The 16,316-nt window shown below is 38.7% G+C and overlaps 1 protein-coding gene across 1 annotated transcript in view; it reads right to left on the bottom strand.

The window, feature by feature from the left end:
* Positions 1 to 16,316, bottom strand: part of GRM3 (glutamate metabotropic receptor 3) — a 108,844-nt gene that overhangs the window by 12,776 nt on the left and 79,752 nt on the right. The window contains exon 4 of the mRNA XM_085326005.1: positions 1,528 to 2,594. Coding sequence (XP_085182131.1) covers positions 1,528 to 2,594 — 1,067 coding nt within the window. The remainder of the gene's footprint in view (positions 1 to 1,527; positions 2,595 to 16,316) is intronic.

Raw genomic sequence — 16,316 nt, 5'->3', positions numbered from 1 at the left:
TCAGAAAAAGGATTAAATTAATTTTCTGTCAACTCAATATGACTCGAGTTGCTACCTTATGCACTTCAGAAGCTTACATTTAAATTCAGTTAAAGGAACTTCTGAAAAGCCCACTTACAGAAGATAAGGCTGAAAAATGCTGCTTGAGCAGTCAAGTCATACTCCTCTTGGCCATCAGTGGCTGTGCAGCCCACTCCTGTGATTGTCTGTACCAACATTATTGGACCAACTTTATTGGACCAACATTATTGCACCAACCTCCTCCTCTGTCTATCTTCTTGATTACTTTGAGTGTCAGGAACTTTTCCCCTGTGCCTACCTTAAACTTTTCCTTCATTAGCCTCAAGCCATTACTTGCCATCCTAACTTCTCCTGAAACCGAATAATTCCTTTCTTTTTTTTTGTTGCCTTGAAATTATTTATAGTCTGTGATCATGTCTTCCTGGGTTTACTCTCGTCTGGGCTAAATATATTTACCTCTTTTAGTATCACTCTCTGTGTCTTACTGTGTCATTTGTTATCCATCCCTGTTTTCTTGAGGTTCTCAGTACCTTTCCTAGGCTGAGAAAAGTAGTACTAAACATAGTATTCCAAGGTGGTCACACTAAAAGTACATTAAGTGACATTATCAGCCCCCCAGTTTTATATGCTATTTCATGTGCATACTATAATACAGGCCCTAGGTTAGTCTACTACATTGTTCCTGGGCAGGAAGGTGACAATTCAGTACAAACTGCCATAAGGGCCAACTGTAAAAGTCACTTCTCACATCAAAATGAATGTGAGGTTTCCAGTGGAGAAGATTATAATTTCTTTCTGAGACAATTTTTTTCTGTCCAAAATACAATTTTATTGAACCTGAAGCTTTTCATCAGTATTTTAGAACYTAAACAATTTAATTGGTTTTGTTTGAAGCATACTGCTGAAGGCCAACTGATTCTTTTGCTCAGTTACAGATGTATTTTATCTCATACAAAGTGGAGAAAGATTAAGAGTTGTATATTAAAGCATAATATTTATTGAGAATACTTCTTTAAGAACTGTTTTAGAGGGAATTTTGAAATTATTTCCATTTTTTTTTGTTTGGAATAAAATACTGTTTGAATGGCAGGTTCTTTTGCTGGAGTGGACTAGTTGGTTAAGTTTTTCATTTAAGGCCTGCCTCCTCCAAATAACTCATAATGACTCATAAYTCATGACCTACTAGCTTTTTCTGTTATAATAGGATTTCATATACTGATGTACCAGCATGAATATTTCATCCATGTGCTCTGCCTCTGTCACAATTAAACCTAACATATAGCACTAATCCCCTCCACCTCTAGCTATACGTGCAGAGTTCAAAATGAGACCATTTTAGAAGTAAAGTGAAATTTTGGCAATAYGCTTAGATGAGCACTAACATTGAAACAGTTTGTTTGCAAAGGATACAGGGGACCAAAGAACAAAAGAAACTTTTAGTAAATGATGACAGGGTTCTCTGCAGTGATGCACACAATTTATGGAAACACATATCCAAAGACTTACTCTGTAGTCACTGGATGTCACATAAAATATTGGGAGAAAGGCCAGCCAAATGATGCACGTTGTGTACATTGTGAAACCGATAAACTTGGCTTCGTTGAAGTTCTCTGGGCATTTCCTTGTTTTGAAGGCATATACAGTGCATAAGACTACGAGGATTACGTCATATGTTAAGGAGATTAACATACTGGAATCTTTGACGTTGCATTTCAATATGACAGTCTCTCTCTTCTCGGGAAGAGTGTACCGCCGGGTGCCAGGGGACTCCAAGATAAGCCACACAGACACCACCACAATCTGTACCAAAATGAGACTCAGGCAGATGAAGACCTGAGAGCTTGGGCTGATGAACTTAGGCCTTTGAGCACCGTTCTTTACACCATCAAATATTCTGGCTATGCAGTTTGTTTTAGTCAGGAGGGCAGAGTAGCAGACGGCAAAGGAACTTCCTAGCCCCAGACGGCGCAGGGTGCAGATAGCTGGCGAGGGCTTGGCTATGAAGAAGAAGGTCATGCTATAAGACAGGAAGACCCCGAAGAGCAATATGTAGCACAGTTCACGGCCAGAAGCTTTGACCAGGGGGGTATTGTTGTGCTTGATAAACACTCCAATGACCATAAAAGTACAAATAAAGCCCAGGCATGCAATTGTAACAGGACCTATTGCCCAAGCATCTTCCCACTTGATGTAATCTTCTGGTAGGTCGTAACAGCCAGTCAGGTCGGCTGTGGGCCATTTTCCAGGCCCRCAGTCTGCACAGGTAAATTCATCAGCCAAGTACTCATAGGTTTCACAAGGAATACAGATCCAACAGCAGACGTCTCCTGGTTGCATATTCTTCATCTCATTAGGAGCACAGGGATCACTACACTGGGAAATGGGGACAGAGCTCTTGGACCAGTGGATAGAGTCTACTTCTAGCGACAAGGTCTCTGCCCAGTGACCAACCTTCACGTAAGAATATTTGCCTCCAGTGTACTGGAAATTGAACACATTGTATCGGCCTATCCCATCTCCATAGGCATCAAATTTGACCATACTGTCTGCAGCGTTGGGAGGATTGAATGGAGCTGTGAAAAACAGAAACAGAACATCATTATCAAAACAGTAGATGATTTTTTTTCTTCCCTTTAGCAAGCACAGCCATTTGACAGCTTCTAGAATCCAGTTCATGGGTCAAAAGAGAGGTCTGGATCTAACTCAATAATTTTGAAATGTTTTAGTCTTGTTTGAACTTGGAAGAAGAAAAGAACTTAAATAATAGAACTCCACCTCATGAGAAACATTTGGAAGTGTAGAAAGTTATGGTAGAGTACCTCTTTATTTTTAGCCTGCATATACAGGAGTTCTCCTATTATCTCCCCCTGAATGTGCAATCACAACCTGTCACATTTTCGCTTGAAAGAAAGAGAGGTCTGGGTATAAATGAGACTCACTGTTATTTGGTGAAATTCAGCTATCACAATATAAGGAATTTTAAGTAGTCAGATCCATAAACATGAGTATGAGGCTGATAGTCTGGAATGAAGCTGAAAAGAGGATTAATTCAGAGCCTGATGGAGAAGTAACTATGAAGTCCTCAATAGTTTCTTAAAGACTATGTCTTTTTATCTGCTTCCTATGTTCTAAAAACTTTAGCCTACCTTCTACTTCACTTCAGTTTTTATCAGTTTTACCAGTTTTGACATTTCTTGTCTTGTTTCAGCTTCCCAGCCTTTGCTGCTTTGGTCCTATGTCTTATTTGGGGAATACATAAAAAAAACCCACAGCCTGGATCTGTGACCTTCCATGGGAAATCAATATYGTAACACTTTCAACAGTTAAGCTCTGGACAATTTTTATTTTTCCTCCAGCTGAAGTTCATGCAGGGAGTGAAGAATTATTAAAAATGTAGGAGGAAATTGCATTTCCCATGTGATTTATTGGCCATTTGCTGTAGCATCAAAGGTGAACAGCTTTGTAGGCAGGAAGCACTCTTTTTTTTTTTTTTTTTTTTCTTTTTTTTTACTGATGAGCAATAAAGGTGATTTCATTCCCTTTGTCTTTAGTTAAAGAAATTATTCCACTGCCAATGCTGGAATAAATCTTTTTCCCCACACTTGTGCCTATTCTGTGCTTTAGCATCAGCAGTGCCTTTAAGGATGTAATATYTTCCTCCACTTCAACTTCTAGATACTTTGGATTTCTTGCAGTGGATTTATTTAACATCTACAAAGCACCGGGGCCAAATTCTCTCACCTTTATCCTGGCAGAGTGTTACCTCACTTTGCAGTATTCCCACTAATGCCAGCAAAAGGAACAGTGAGTTTTGGCACAGAAGCACTGATGGAAGGGGGGATATATGACCTGCACCTCCTCGGCAGCTGGGCTTGGAGGTACATTTCTTCTGCTGCTTTCTAACCTTAGGGCAAGGTAGGAAGATTTCTGCTTACCAACAGTTGTTTCTGGTATTGAGCCAAGACTGCCTGTTTTTGTCTYTGCCCTTTACTGCACTTAACCCCCTCACCTGAGTCCAGTACAGTGGCAGACARCCCTGGTTTGTGGGATTACAGGCAAGGTCTGGGTAATCCAGGAATATGAAAGGGGATTATTTTTCTTTCTTCTTTACCATTGACATCTAGTCCAGCAAGTCTAACCCACAGTCTAGCCCAAAAGACCCGGTGCACGAAACCTAAAGGCAGCACAATATTCCCCTAAATGGTCAATTTTCTTGGAAATAACATGCTCAAAATTAAGCAAGTAGATAAATTCAAAATATTGGTCAAAAAATATTAAACGGCTTCCCTTCTCTCCCGCCTCCTTCTAACACACAGGCATGCAAGCTCTCTCAGCCAGAAGCAGCATTAAAATGAAATCATAATGCAGCACTTAACAGTTCTTCAATAATATGTTGTCATTGCCAGTGTCTTATTTCATTATTCTTAACACTTAAATAGTTTGTAAAAGCTGTTAACACAGCAGCTCCATTTTAAGAGCCAATTTATTCCTTTCAGTGTTATACAGGCCACGTCCTGAGGTGTTCTGAGAACCTGTGACTTCCACTGGGTCCACTGGAGCTACAGGCACACAAGACAAATTGCAAACTGGTTGCATGGCTTAACACTCTGCCTTGTGTGTAGTTTCAAATGTGTGATTACCCTGCGCTGCTTGGGTACTGCGCGTAAGACCTGTTTACGTACTCGGTCCTACACTTCGAAGGACTGAATTTGCTGTGTAACACGGATACTAGCTTCTTAGTTCTGATAGAATATGTATCATTTAAACATGACAAAGTATTTGCCTTGGACTTCACAGGTATATCCAGAAGGCAAAGCAGGCAATTTCATATGTTCAGCTTGAAGCTYGTGACTATGTTACCTTCCATTAGGCTGTTCCCACACTACACATGTGAAGAAAAGATTTTTGCAGGACAGCTTGCTTTAAGCGTACCACGGCTTGTATAGACTGCAAGACAGCTGGAAACATTCATTTTTAGTTGCTACTGATACAGGAAAATAAATCACACTTTGGATGGGAAGGATGAAGTCATTTAACCAAACAACGATGTATTAGATTATAGTATGGTGAGCCAAAGAATACAAATGAGCCTTCTGGGTGGCAGCAATTAATAYTGATTACATATAAAACCACTAAGATATTTTAACTGGTGTTTATCAATGTATTCCAGATCATGTAGCAGTGCTTCAACAAAGTCCTGTTTTCAGAAAGGATGATCTAATAATAACAAAAAGATGCCTATAGGCAATAACGCAAAATCGTAAGGAAATGAGACTTTATTTTCTAGAGTGAAAAGAATCATTTTTGCATAATGACAGATGACTTTCCCAGAGGTGAAATGTCAGGCCACATTATAAATCCTCAGTGAGAATTTTTTCATATTTTAATTTCAGTTTTGTGGGTAAACCTAAAATCTTTAAACAAGTSTTTCTGGTGGATCTTTTTTGGAGTTCTAACTAAGCTCTTTTGAATTTGTCCCTTGAGAGGTAAGAAACATGACTCTCTGGGTATATYTGTGCGGTTAGCTAAGAAGCTATCCAAATTACAAGAAAAACTTTGTCTCCTTTGAACAGTGTCTGCACCCCCTCCTTCCCTTGTACTTCATGAATTGGATTAGCCTAATGCAAAGCAATTATCCAAGAGAAATTCTGTAAAAACAGTCTAGGAAAAGAAAGGATAATTARAAGTGATTTAAAGATAAACCAGACATGCTTTGTGCTCAAGCTTGCAGCAGTGTGGCAATGAAGATACAACACTAGTGACTTTTATTAGAATGGGAGAAACTCTCAGCTACTCAAAATGCAGAAGGCAAAAACCTGTGGAGCTATTGTGCTGACAGCCCACCTCTGTCACCTCATGGAAGAAACCCTATCGAGGGGATGATGCCATTGTAGAAGTGGAGAACAAATTCCTTCAGACTCAAGCAGCAAGGGAAAGGGTTTATAGCTTTGTGACTATTTCAGTAGCAGATATTGATCAGAACTTAAAATGTCGTTTTGTAGTTTCTGTACAGTGAATTATGTCATTTTGTTTCCCTCTTCATACAGTGGGATCATCATACCAAACAATGACTAACAATAACTTGCTCATAGAAAACTATTATATTTTTTGCATATATGCAGTTAAAAGCAGGTGAGTTGCTTTCAAGGTGTTAGCAAGGCAATAGCAAAAAAAAATTTTAGAAACTTCTATTATATTTGGTGTCAGTGATATGTAGGTCTTGGTGGCATACAAGAATTCAGAAAGAAAGTCCTAAAAAGAGWTTTTATTTTAAGAGGTGGTATGCGAAATCTTTTTTGATATGTTTTTGATTCCACACATTGGGTTAGGTAGATGAAAAATGTTTCAGAATCTTTTAACCAGAGACGACTTGACGATGAAAGCAAAACAGTTTTAATCCTTAATTAAGCTAGGGGAAWCTGTTAAGAGACAGGGCAGCCTAGGAAAAGCAGATGACCTTCAACTTAACTGGCCTGGAATCAGATGTAGTTTTGTTTACCAGTAAAGTCTTTGGGCCAGGAAGGATATTTTGCACACAGACTCTCACATGTGTCTGGCAGAGRACTGAATATACAAATATTGTCTTATAGAAAATAACGTCTGTAACACTTCCTAGYAGGAATACTGACAGGTGCACCTACATCTGAGAACAGTCCTCATATCAAATACAGCACACATCTGCTCTGTGCTTGAAGAATGTGTCCTTTCAAAACGAGGTGGAGATCAGAGGCACAGCTCACCAGCTAGGAGGCAATTCATTAATAACAAGGCTTGATGAAAGTGCCGCATTTTTCAGCTCTGTAGYTTCCAAAGCTGTAGGATTTCATGTGGCTCAAAAAGAAATGTAAAAAGGAATATTGTGTGCACTAAGAGAACYTTCTTCTACAGCTTGTTGGCCCCARAGACTTTCAGCCAGTAGATTATAAGGAGATCATGGGGATTATAAAGAAATGCAAGTGTGAAGAGGGAACAGACTGGAGTTTCTGAAAAGTTGAGTAAAACCTCCTTAGTCTCACTAGATGGTGCTGCAAAAACTCTGAACTTCTGATTTAGGAATGAAAAACACGACATTTGTTTACGTGATGGAAAAATATAGTTATTTTTAAATGCTCCCTACTTCTTCCTGTTACATATTCTGGGCAATGCCTTATTAAAGTAGTGTAAGGAAGAGCCTTAATAATAATATAACAACAGGATATGGTGTGTTTGTCCAAGGGGCTCATCTGAGTRTATGATGCCTTATCTTGAAAAGTATCATAAAGGACCCTGGGAAATCAGACATCTTTTCATCTTATTTTATTTTTAGCTAGATATCATTTGCTGAGGTCAAAGTGACTTGTTTCTGCTTTGCTGAACATTCAGACTRAATGATGGAGCCCTGATTCACCCATCCTTGTTTCTGTCTCAGCATAATGCAGGTGGTTTCACACCTGATTGGCATGAGGGACGTTGAAGCTTGGTGCCTTGAAAGTTAGTATAAGGAATGCTTAGACTAGAATTTCATTAGATTGTACCTCTCCAGAATTAGTAAATAATGAATGARCTTAAAATACGAATTTTCACAAAGTCAAATAGTCTCTTATAACCTCTACACCATTTCTGAATGTGTTTGTATCATCAGCAGTATTGCTTCTTCTCATTCAAAAAATATATGCAAACCTGTGAATGCCTTATCCCTAGGGACAGCTTTACTTGGGAACAGCTTAGCCAGGGTATGACAGAGACTTCTGGCAAATGCAAATATGCAGAAAGATGAGCAGTGTGAGGCCACCTTGTGAGAGATACGTGGGTCACACCTGAATAATGCTACCCTTGATTAGTCTTACATAAATATAATTTTCCTAAGTATATTAGATCTTCCACTCAGCTCCTATTTTAGGAAATTTAATGGATTAACAACARGATTTCCAATTTGTTAAAGGGTTTGCATTTCAAGATATGGAAGGCAGAAAGCATGCAAATATTTTACAATCATTATATTCTTCCTTAGACGTACAAAACATATCCCTTGAAGTCAGGAAAATCTCTTGAAGTCTTTAGGTTAAAATTGSATTAATCTCACTATAAAAGAAATCAAACACACAAAAAAAGCATCTAATATCCATTAAAAAAAATCTGCCTGATTGATAATTGATATGAATGATTTGTGAAATTCYAACATAGCAATGCCTTTGGATTAATATCAGTCTTTTAATTTAAGACTATTCACTTTGGGAGATGACTGGCACATGAGGCAAAATGCATACAAGGTAATTTATACCAGCAATCAACTTGTAATTACAAAGGAAATTAAACTATGACTTTAAACTGCCTAACTCCTCCCTCAGGCCAACCAGTTATTTTGCAGATATAAGCAAGGGGAACCCAATTCCATTATGAAGAATTATGAGTATTGCTAGGTAACAACACAAAAGCTCAAGAGGTGGAACTACACATTCTGGGCTGGCCTTTAACAACTCCTCAGATGTTCTGGTTTCAGAAAAAATTGAATTTCCTAGCAATGTTATCTGTMAGTTGCTGAAGATTAATATTGCTTTTAGAGCTCTAGATTTTGGCTTGAGCTTTCTGCTAATACCTGAGTTAAGAGTTTCCTCTACAGCTGGTCTGGACTTCTGGGTATAGGTCAGCCTCGTTTAACCTYTGCAATGAGAACTGATGGGAAGGAAAGTGCTGACTTACCCTTCTCTTCTCAAGGCATCCAGGGGTGCAACTGAAGGAATTCAAAGCCATATTTTAATTCTGTGTTAGTTATGCACGGGAAATAGCTAGCATATTTCAGTTCCTTTGGACTAGGTAAGTTATATCAGTTATATCGCAGTGGCATGATTCTTTCTCGCTTTGGAGGCACCATCCCACAATGTGTTAATTCCACCCCTCAGGTTGCATATTGCAGTTGATTGCTAGGGAAGTGTTAAATTTCTAACAATACTTTGGGTCCCTATTCATCAGTTTGAAGGAAATAYGAATAGATTAAGAGATTAAGATTCTGAAGGAAGCTGCTTAAAATATTCTCTCCTGTGTAAGGACTTTACATTCCAGAGAGTGCTCTGAATAATTTAGTTAGATGGTTTGTCTTTAGAGATCAGAACCAAATGAACTTTGAAATATCTCCATTGATCTTTTATTTCCTACATAACTTGATATGAAGACACTCTCAAACCAGGTGGATTGATTTAATTTAATAGATTTAATTACTTATTACACAATACTATTATTTAGTAGTAGTTACACTGTAGCTGTGATGGTCTAAGATTCAAGAAATTTCAAGCATGTAAGAAAGGCAGTAATTTTTTTAAAACTAGTCTATCGATAGAAGAAGGGAGCAAGCTTTCAAGCACAAAATCATTTCATTAGGTCATCAGAGAAATTGCTCAATAAACTTGACCTTCAATTGTTTTAAGGAAGTGCTCTGCCTGGAGTTCAGTATATTATGTTTTTATTTCCTGCTGGAAACACAATTTCACTTCATTACAACTTCAATGTTGTAATACAACATTGCAACAGCAATGCAAACAACTTCATTACTATCCATTTGTTGAGTGATTTTTTGAGATCTATCTGTTAGTTTCTTTAGAAAAACATAGTTTAGAAACACAAGACCTAATGAAGGTACAAGGCACAATATAAATATGACAAAGAATCATTATGTCAGAACCTTCTCTATGTTTTCTAGGTATGCAGACAATCTGATGAAAGCTATTGCCTCTTCCTACAAATCTCATGACTCTATACTATTGTTTTTGGTAAGAAGCTATGGCAAACTCTCAACAATCACCATAAAAATTGTTAATAATGATGCAATTTGCAAAAAAAAAAATGTATTTCCTCTGAGAATATAAAATCATGAGGCTGTGAGTTCTAAAGAGAGAATTCTTAGAAACTCATATTTATTGAGTCTTTTTTGGAAAAAAAAAAAGGGGTTAGAGGATGCTTCAATGTTGGAATAAAGAAACAATGCTATGGTGAAATATGTGTAGCAACCTTCAGGCTCACAGAGTAGACATAGACATGGACATGTTGTGCAGCTCAGTGACAGCAGTTAGCATATCTGACATAATACTGGTGGAAGAGAAAGAAGATGTGGAGTTCAGCTGGAAATATAAATGTATCACACATCTCACAATATAAGATTCTGAAGAAGACCAGTTTTCTTTTTGAAGACAAGACATGTGAGAAAAAAAGTGGCCTAGATTAATTTAACCTAAATTTAGTTAGGGTGTCCAGAGCACCATTTTCTTGCACAGCTTCTCTAGTCAGTGGAGAAAAATAGGCACCTCCAAAGACAGGTCCTGGTTAAAATGAATTGCCTTCAGGAAGGTATCTGTCTTCTTCCATTGATGACTCTGCACTTACTAGGCTATGATGTGAAGTGTCTCAAAGAGGAGATGAAAGCTGGCTAAGTTGAATTTTGACCATCAAACTAATGCTTTGGGTAAAGCCCACCACTCAGTTCCCTTGGAAAAGCTCTGAGTTTGCACTGTCTTTTCCCTCATTTCCRTGTAAATACACAACAACTAGAAATGTACATCTAATAAAATGGCAGGTTAAGCTAGCATTCAGTGAAGTATATCTCATGAATGATGAAATGCTGAGTCAGTCAATGCAGAAATGAAGGTGGGCTGTTTGCACCAGTGAATTGCAGTAAAAAGATAGTGAGATAAAGGATAAAAACACCTGGCTTTTAAAATTATTCATGCATATCACACACCAGCTGCAAAGGTGGTACATCACTTCTCCCAGTGTCATCAGTGTTCACTGTTATCTATTATCCTACAACATGCAAATTGCATGTCCTATTAATACTTGCAAATTCTGCTCTCTAGAAGAAAGATAAAAGCTGAGAATACAGAATCGTTTTTGCTAATGTTTTGCTCCACTGACTTTGTTCAGCAACAGCAAGAGAAATCGCTGGACCTCAGGGAAAAGGTGAAAAGAAAATGTTGATTTATTTGCCTGTTTAATGGTGGAAGCAGAGACACATTGATAGGCTTAGACTGATAAACTGTTTTAAAGATCTAAAAAGGACACTAACAGCACAGCATCGAAGCCTCACCTAATTTGAAAAATGTTATTTTATGAAGAACCTCCAAGATGATTTTTTTATTCTTTAGTTACTGATCTATCAACTAGACCTTATTYATTCAAACTGAAGTGCAAATTTAATAGAGGAAGTTCAGCAGACTTTCTCAGTACATTTCCCACTAGCAGATTCATGCAGTTTCCTTTGCACTGTTTGATGGAGGAGGAATTCTCCTCCTTGCCCTGGCCCTGCATATCCATCTTGGCTGCTGAGCTGGTGTCAAGATCTCGGAGCAGTGATCAGCTGCTCCAGCTATCTGAGCCATAGAAGAAAAATTCTACTTTCTGGGACACTACAGGTGAAATTCACTGGTGCTATAGCTTTCATTCTCAAGAGCTTGAGGGACGTATGACGTACAGTTATTTGTGTCAAAGGAACTTAGCAACATAGACTTGTAAAGGACTACATGAATGCAGCCTTCTGCTGTTACAGACAACTATGTGATTGCTGCTCAGATAGCGAAAGTCCAGCAAACCTGCCCCATACATTTCTACATGTGCTTCAAGTACAAGCACAGAAAGATGCTTGAGGCCCTAAAGGTTGGAAAACACATATAAACAGGCAGTTACTGATCACTAAGGAATTCAGCCTTGGCAGCTGGGCGGGATTGTTTTTAGGGCATAACAAAGAGAAAAAAGAACATATGTACAGCACATGCAAAATATCCCATGGATGGAGAAAGACAAAGGAGATAGCAAGATGACATAAAAGCCAGTCATAGCTTCTAGAAGAACAGGATCAAAGAAAAACACAGAGAAGAGTGGACTTAAGGACTGTCCCCTGGTGAAGGATGCTGCAACTCATCAGTGCTGTTGTCTAAACACCAGGARGTTCTCCCTCCCCTTTGGTAGAGAGCTATTTTTTGATTTTCTGTTCACCACATTTTGCTCATGCAAACAATCTTATGCCAAGTARTATCTTTTACTATGGAACTAGATTAAATATATTAGAACTTTAAAGAACAGTAAGTGAGTATTTGCTTGTAAAGTGAATGTCTCTCAGCCTTTAAAGTATTTTTGAATTTCTTCTGTAGGAAAAGTGCTAGATACATATGTGCCATTAGCCCAGAGGCGATGAGAGGATGATTCATATATTGGCAGRTGGAAAGATGGGCTTGTAGCAAGAAAAACAAAACCGTAGGAGATGGAAAGTAGATGCAAGACTGAGGGGGCTGGGGCCTTCAGTGTGTGAGGTATCACAATCTACGCTTACCATTTATCAGGTGTTTGTAACCACAGTTCACATCACYGCCTTTGGCTCTGTGCCATTCTTCCCATGTACTGAGGAGTCGGTGAGTTTTGGTCTGTAGACCCTTAATGATGTTTGTATGCATTATGTGCCTGAAATWTAAGGATTTTTGTTTGCAGATATCRTCATTCTGGCTTAACACTGAGTCCCTTAACATTCCAGTAGTGAGCAGGTGAATTGCTGTTRACTTCTCTAAGTTATTATTGCTCTTTTAAGGTTTAGATTACCCTTGACTTTGCTCCATGACTGGAGCAAGAGGTGAGAAAGCAAATCAAGGTATTACTCCTATGCTTAAGTCAAGCTACAGCTAGCATTTGGAGGACATTTTTGATACAATATTCTCTGTTTCTAATTTCCATGTGTGTTAAGTGTGTGTGCCTTTCCCCCTTGCCTTGAAGAATTTTAGTATTCTTTGTATTCGCTGGTTATATCCTCACATAAAATACRGTTTCATGGCAGGAAGAAGAAAACACAAGGAAATGACTCACCCAGATAACAGCAATGAAATATCTTTTTACATTATTTTCTGTATCTGCTAACAAAATAGCCATAAATATTGCAGTGATGCCAAAGTAGACATTCTCTGAAATGTTTTTATAGGTGTTCAGAAATGTGGATCTGACAGAGGAGGAAATGAAAGATAACCACCCTTCAAGACATTTCTCTGCCAGGCCCATCCAGTTTGTAGTTAATGGGAACTGTGTGGAAGGTCAGTTTGTGAAGAGTGCTCACACATAAGTGTAGTTTGTACTCCCTAAGTGTGCAGAGCTGCTTGCTTTTCAAATTAGATTTCAAAAGGCAAGTGTAATCTATTATTATGAGCTATCTCTGAGTGATTTCTTTGATAAAAAAGCTCACAAATATTTGCAGGAATAAGAAAGGTAAATTTCTCATTAGATCTTTAAATCCTTTCAATCACTTCTCTGAAACGTCTGCTCAGAGGATTTCTTTCATCCATGACATCATTTACATAAAAGGAAAGACAGTGAATGTCTGTGACTGATGTGTGTTTAGTGCAGAGGTTTACACAAGAAATGTTCTGGGACTGGGTTAAGTTCCTTTCTCACTTTGAAAGATTCAATCTTGTAGATAGGGAGACACTATTGTATCATTGAGCTGATCCTTTATATACTGGGAGCCAGAAATACTCGAGGGTAAGTTTGAAGGGAATAATTTGGGCTTTGCACAAAGCTGAAAGAGATTCATGTGTTCCYCATTCATCCCAAAGGTTATCTGAACTGTAGTTCAACAAGTACAGCACAGCTGGTGGCTTTGCGTGGAAATGTGGTATGTGGAAGTGATGTAGGATCCAGACCAAGATCTGTGCCAACTGGCACAGRCCTTTGCATCTGGAGACCACGCTGGTAGACTACATGAGAGAGTGCAATGTGAAGTTGCTAGCTAAGGTCCAAAAAGCAGCACAACTGTTTTAATGTAGCACTAGGCTGGGCTTGATAGCTGCAGATTAGTGTCAAACTAATGCAGCTGTTCTGGTTTGGCACAAGAGMTAGTTTAGCCAGTGATAGCCTGGGAATATCTTTGCACTGCACTCTACTGTGGGAGGCAAACACGACTTCCAGGAAAGAAGTGAAAGTTAAGATATTGCATATGTTATCATGTAACTGTAAAGATACTTTTCTGCAGAATTATGTTCATGATTCTGCCTTTCTAGGATAACTATTAACCACCAACAAAAATAATGGTTTGTTAAATTGTTCATGGAGCATTTAGTTATCCTTGAAATTAGACATCTGCATTTGTGACTTCCTCCATTGCCTATTGAAAAGACCATTTTTCTGGGACATGCCTAAAGTTCTTGAAATTCAGGTATTTTTTGCACCTCGATGATACTTYAAAAGAAAAATTCCTTTGGATAGGGTGTCCTTGTCCTAGTCCCTATACAGTCTTCTCCTCATGTCGTTGTCCTCATCTTTATTAATATTGTCACGGTCATGCTCTGAGGTTAAACTGTGCCCCTTTCCTCCCCTAAACAGCACCTCATCATACTAATGAGACTAACTGAGACTACCTMTCAGAGCACTACCTCCTTCCATAGCAGGTAACTGAACAGAATCTGGTCCTTTTGTTGTTTTTTTCAGATCCAAATTAGGTATTAAAGTGCAAGGAATAGGAATCCTTCACCCAATTCTTTTCTTGCATGATATCATGTCCTTTCAGGTTACAAGAAAAAACAGTAGACCTGGCATCATTTTAGCTATGTGTGGATGTCACATGCATGTAAATCTGTATGAAGAATAATAATCTATTTCCATGATATGTCTTGAGTTCTCACCTTGCTGTGGAAGCAGGAGGATCAGAAAAGTGAGGGTGCACAGTCAGAGGGTGAAAGGCTGTATGAGTTTTCCTAATCCCCTGAGCACTTTGCCTGTGCAGAGCCTTGGTATTTTGAATTCAAGTGACATTTGCCAGGGAAACAAAAGATGAAATAATAACTATTATAAAACAACCAGCAGGCAAACAGAAAGTCTGTGATTTAGAGAAATTAGGTTACTGAGCCTTCTGTCTCTCAAATATGCGATCTGAAAGAAAATCATTGCTCAGGTTTTCAGTCACGTATTGCTCCATAAACACAGAGCGTCTAATCTTATCCTCATTTACCACCCACATGGGCACTGTGTAATCTAGAGCTTTACATAATGCCCACAGGTTACTTTATTAATATGACCAAGGCAAACTAAGTTTGTAAGTGCCTGTAAGTTACAARGCAGGGGCTATCTAAATTTGTGTTCTGTTCAGTTTTTTTGTTACCTCAGCTGAAGTGGTGGGTTGTATAAATATTCAAGTGGAGAAAACTGAGAGTGAGTGCTATTTGCTATTTCAGGGACTTCAAAGCTCATTCACCTAAACATGCTGCTATGATGATGTTGGGGTCATTGCTCGAGCRTGGTTTCTGCAGACTTTCCAGGAACGGCACCTAGCTGGGTGCAGGCCAAAAGCAACATACTTCCTCCCGCTTCCTGAGAACGACGAAGAGGAGTTGTTGCTGGTCTGTGACTTGCTAATGCTGCATTTACCATCTTTATATATATATGGGGGTCAGCAGCCGTGCCAGACAAGTGAGTACTGGCAGCACACGGGGGTCAGCACACCTCGGTCTCCACCACTCCAGCCTGTTAAGGTAAGAAAACTTCCGCTCCTGTTCACCCAGGCCAATTAATGTTAATTAATATACCAGATGAAAGCATGAAAAGCTGCTTTTTATGATGGTCTCGGGCTAAATAACAGACACCATTTACAGATATGTGACTGCCTTACCATCATGGCAAGAGAAATTTTAGTGAAAGACTTATTTGGAAGTTGTGGTCTAGAGATGAAGAGGTCTGCTTGTGGCTTCCAGCCCATCAATTATTTAGCTTGGACGCTGCAGTGCATGAGACAAAATGCATCCAGAATGCAGAGAGTGTGTCTGCAGACATATAATAATTAACATGATTAGTAKCAGATCATTTACCATATTGATACCTCAAATTTAAAGGGTCAGATGAACAAGTTCTATAGTAAAATGTTTAAATTTTATCTATTAAAAAAAAAGAATCTATAAAGCCCTGGGCAACCTGGTCCAGTCTTATAGCTGACACTGCTTTGAGCAGGAGGTTGGACTAGAGACCTCCTGAGGTTCCTTCCAACCTGAATTACCCCATGAATTTATGATTCTGTGTACTGTAATGCTATATTATGCATATATACATATATATGTGGAAATATATGTGTATATAAACAAACACAAATATAAATACATCATACAAATACAAATAAAACACACACACATACACATATCAAAAGCTTCAGCAAGGGCTAAGCAGAGATATCTGCCCAGGTACCTCTTTGAGGGTCATATTTGCCCAAAGAAGAGGAACTGTAGATCCACAGCAGCAGCTACAGGTGGAAAGAGGCAGTTGGAGGAAAGAGAAAGCAGATGAGGTCATCAGGAAAACCATGTTATCAA

Source organism: Rhea americana, unplaced genomic scaffold (genome assembly GCF_003343005.1).
Source record: "Rhea americana isolate MKP2758 unplaced genomic scaffold, rheAme1 scaffold_1, whole genome shotgun sequence".
Classification (NCBI taxonomy): domain Eukaryota; kingdom Metazoa; phylum Chordata; class Aves; order Rheiformes; family Rheidae; genus Rhea; species Rhea americana.
Note: the sequence above shows the minus strand (reverse complement) of the source record. Positions and strands in the feature narration are given on the sequence as shown.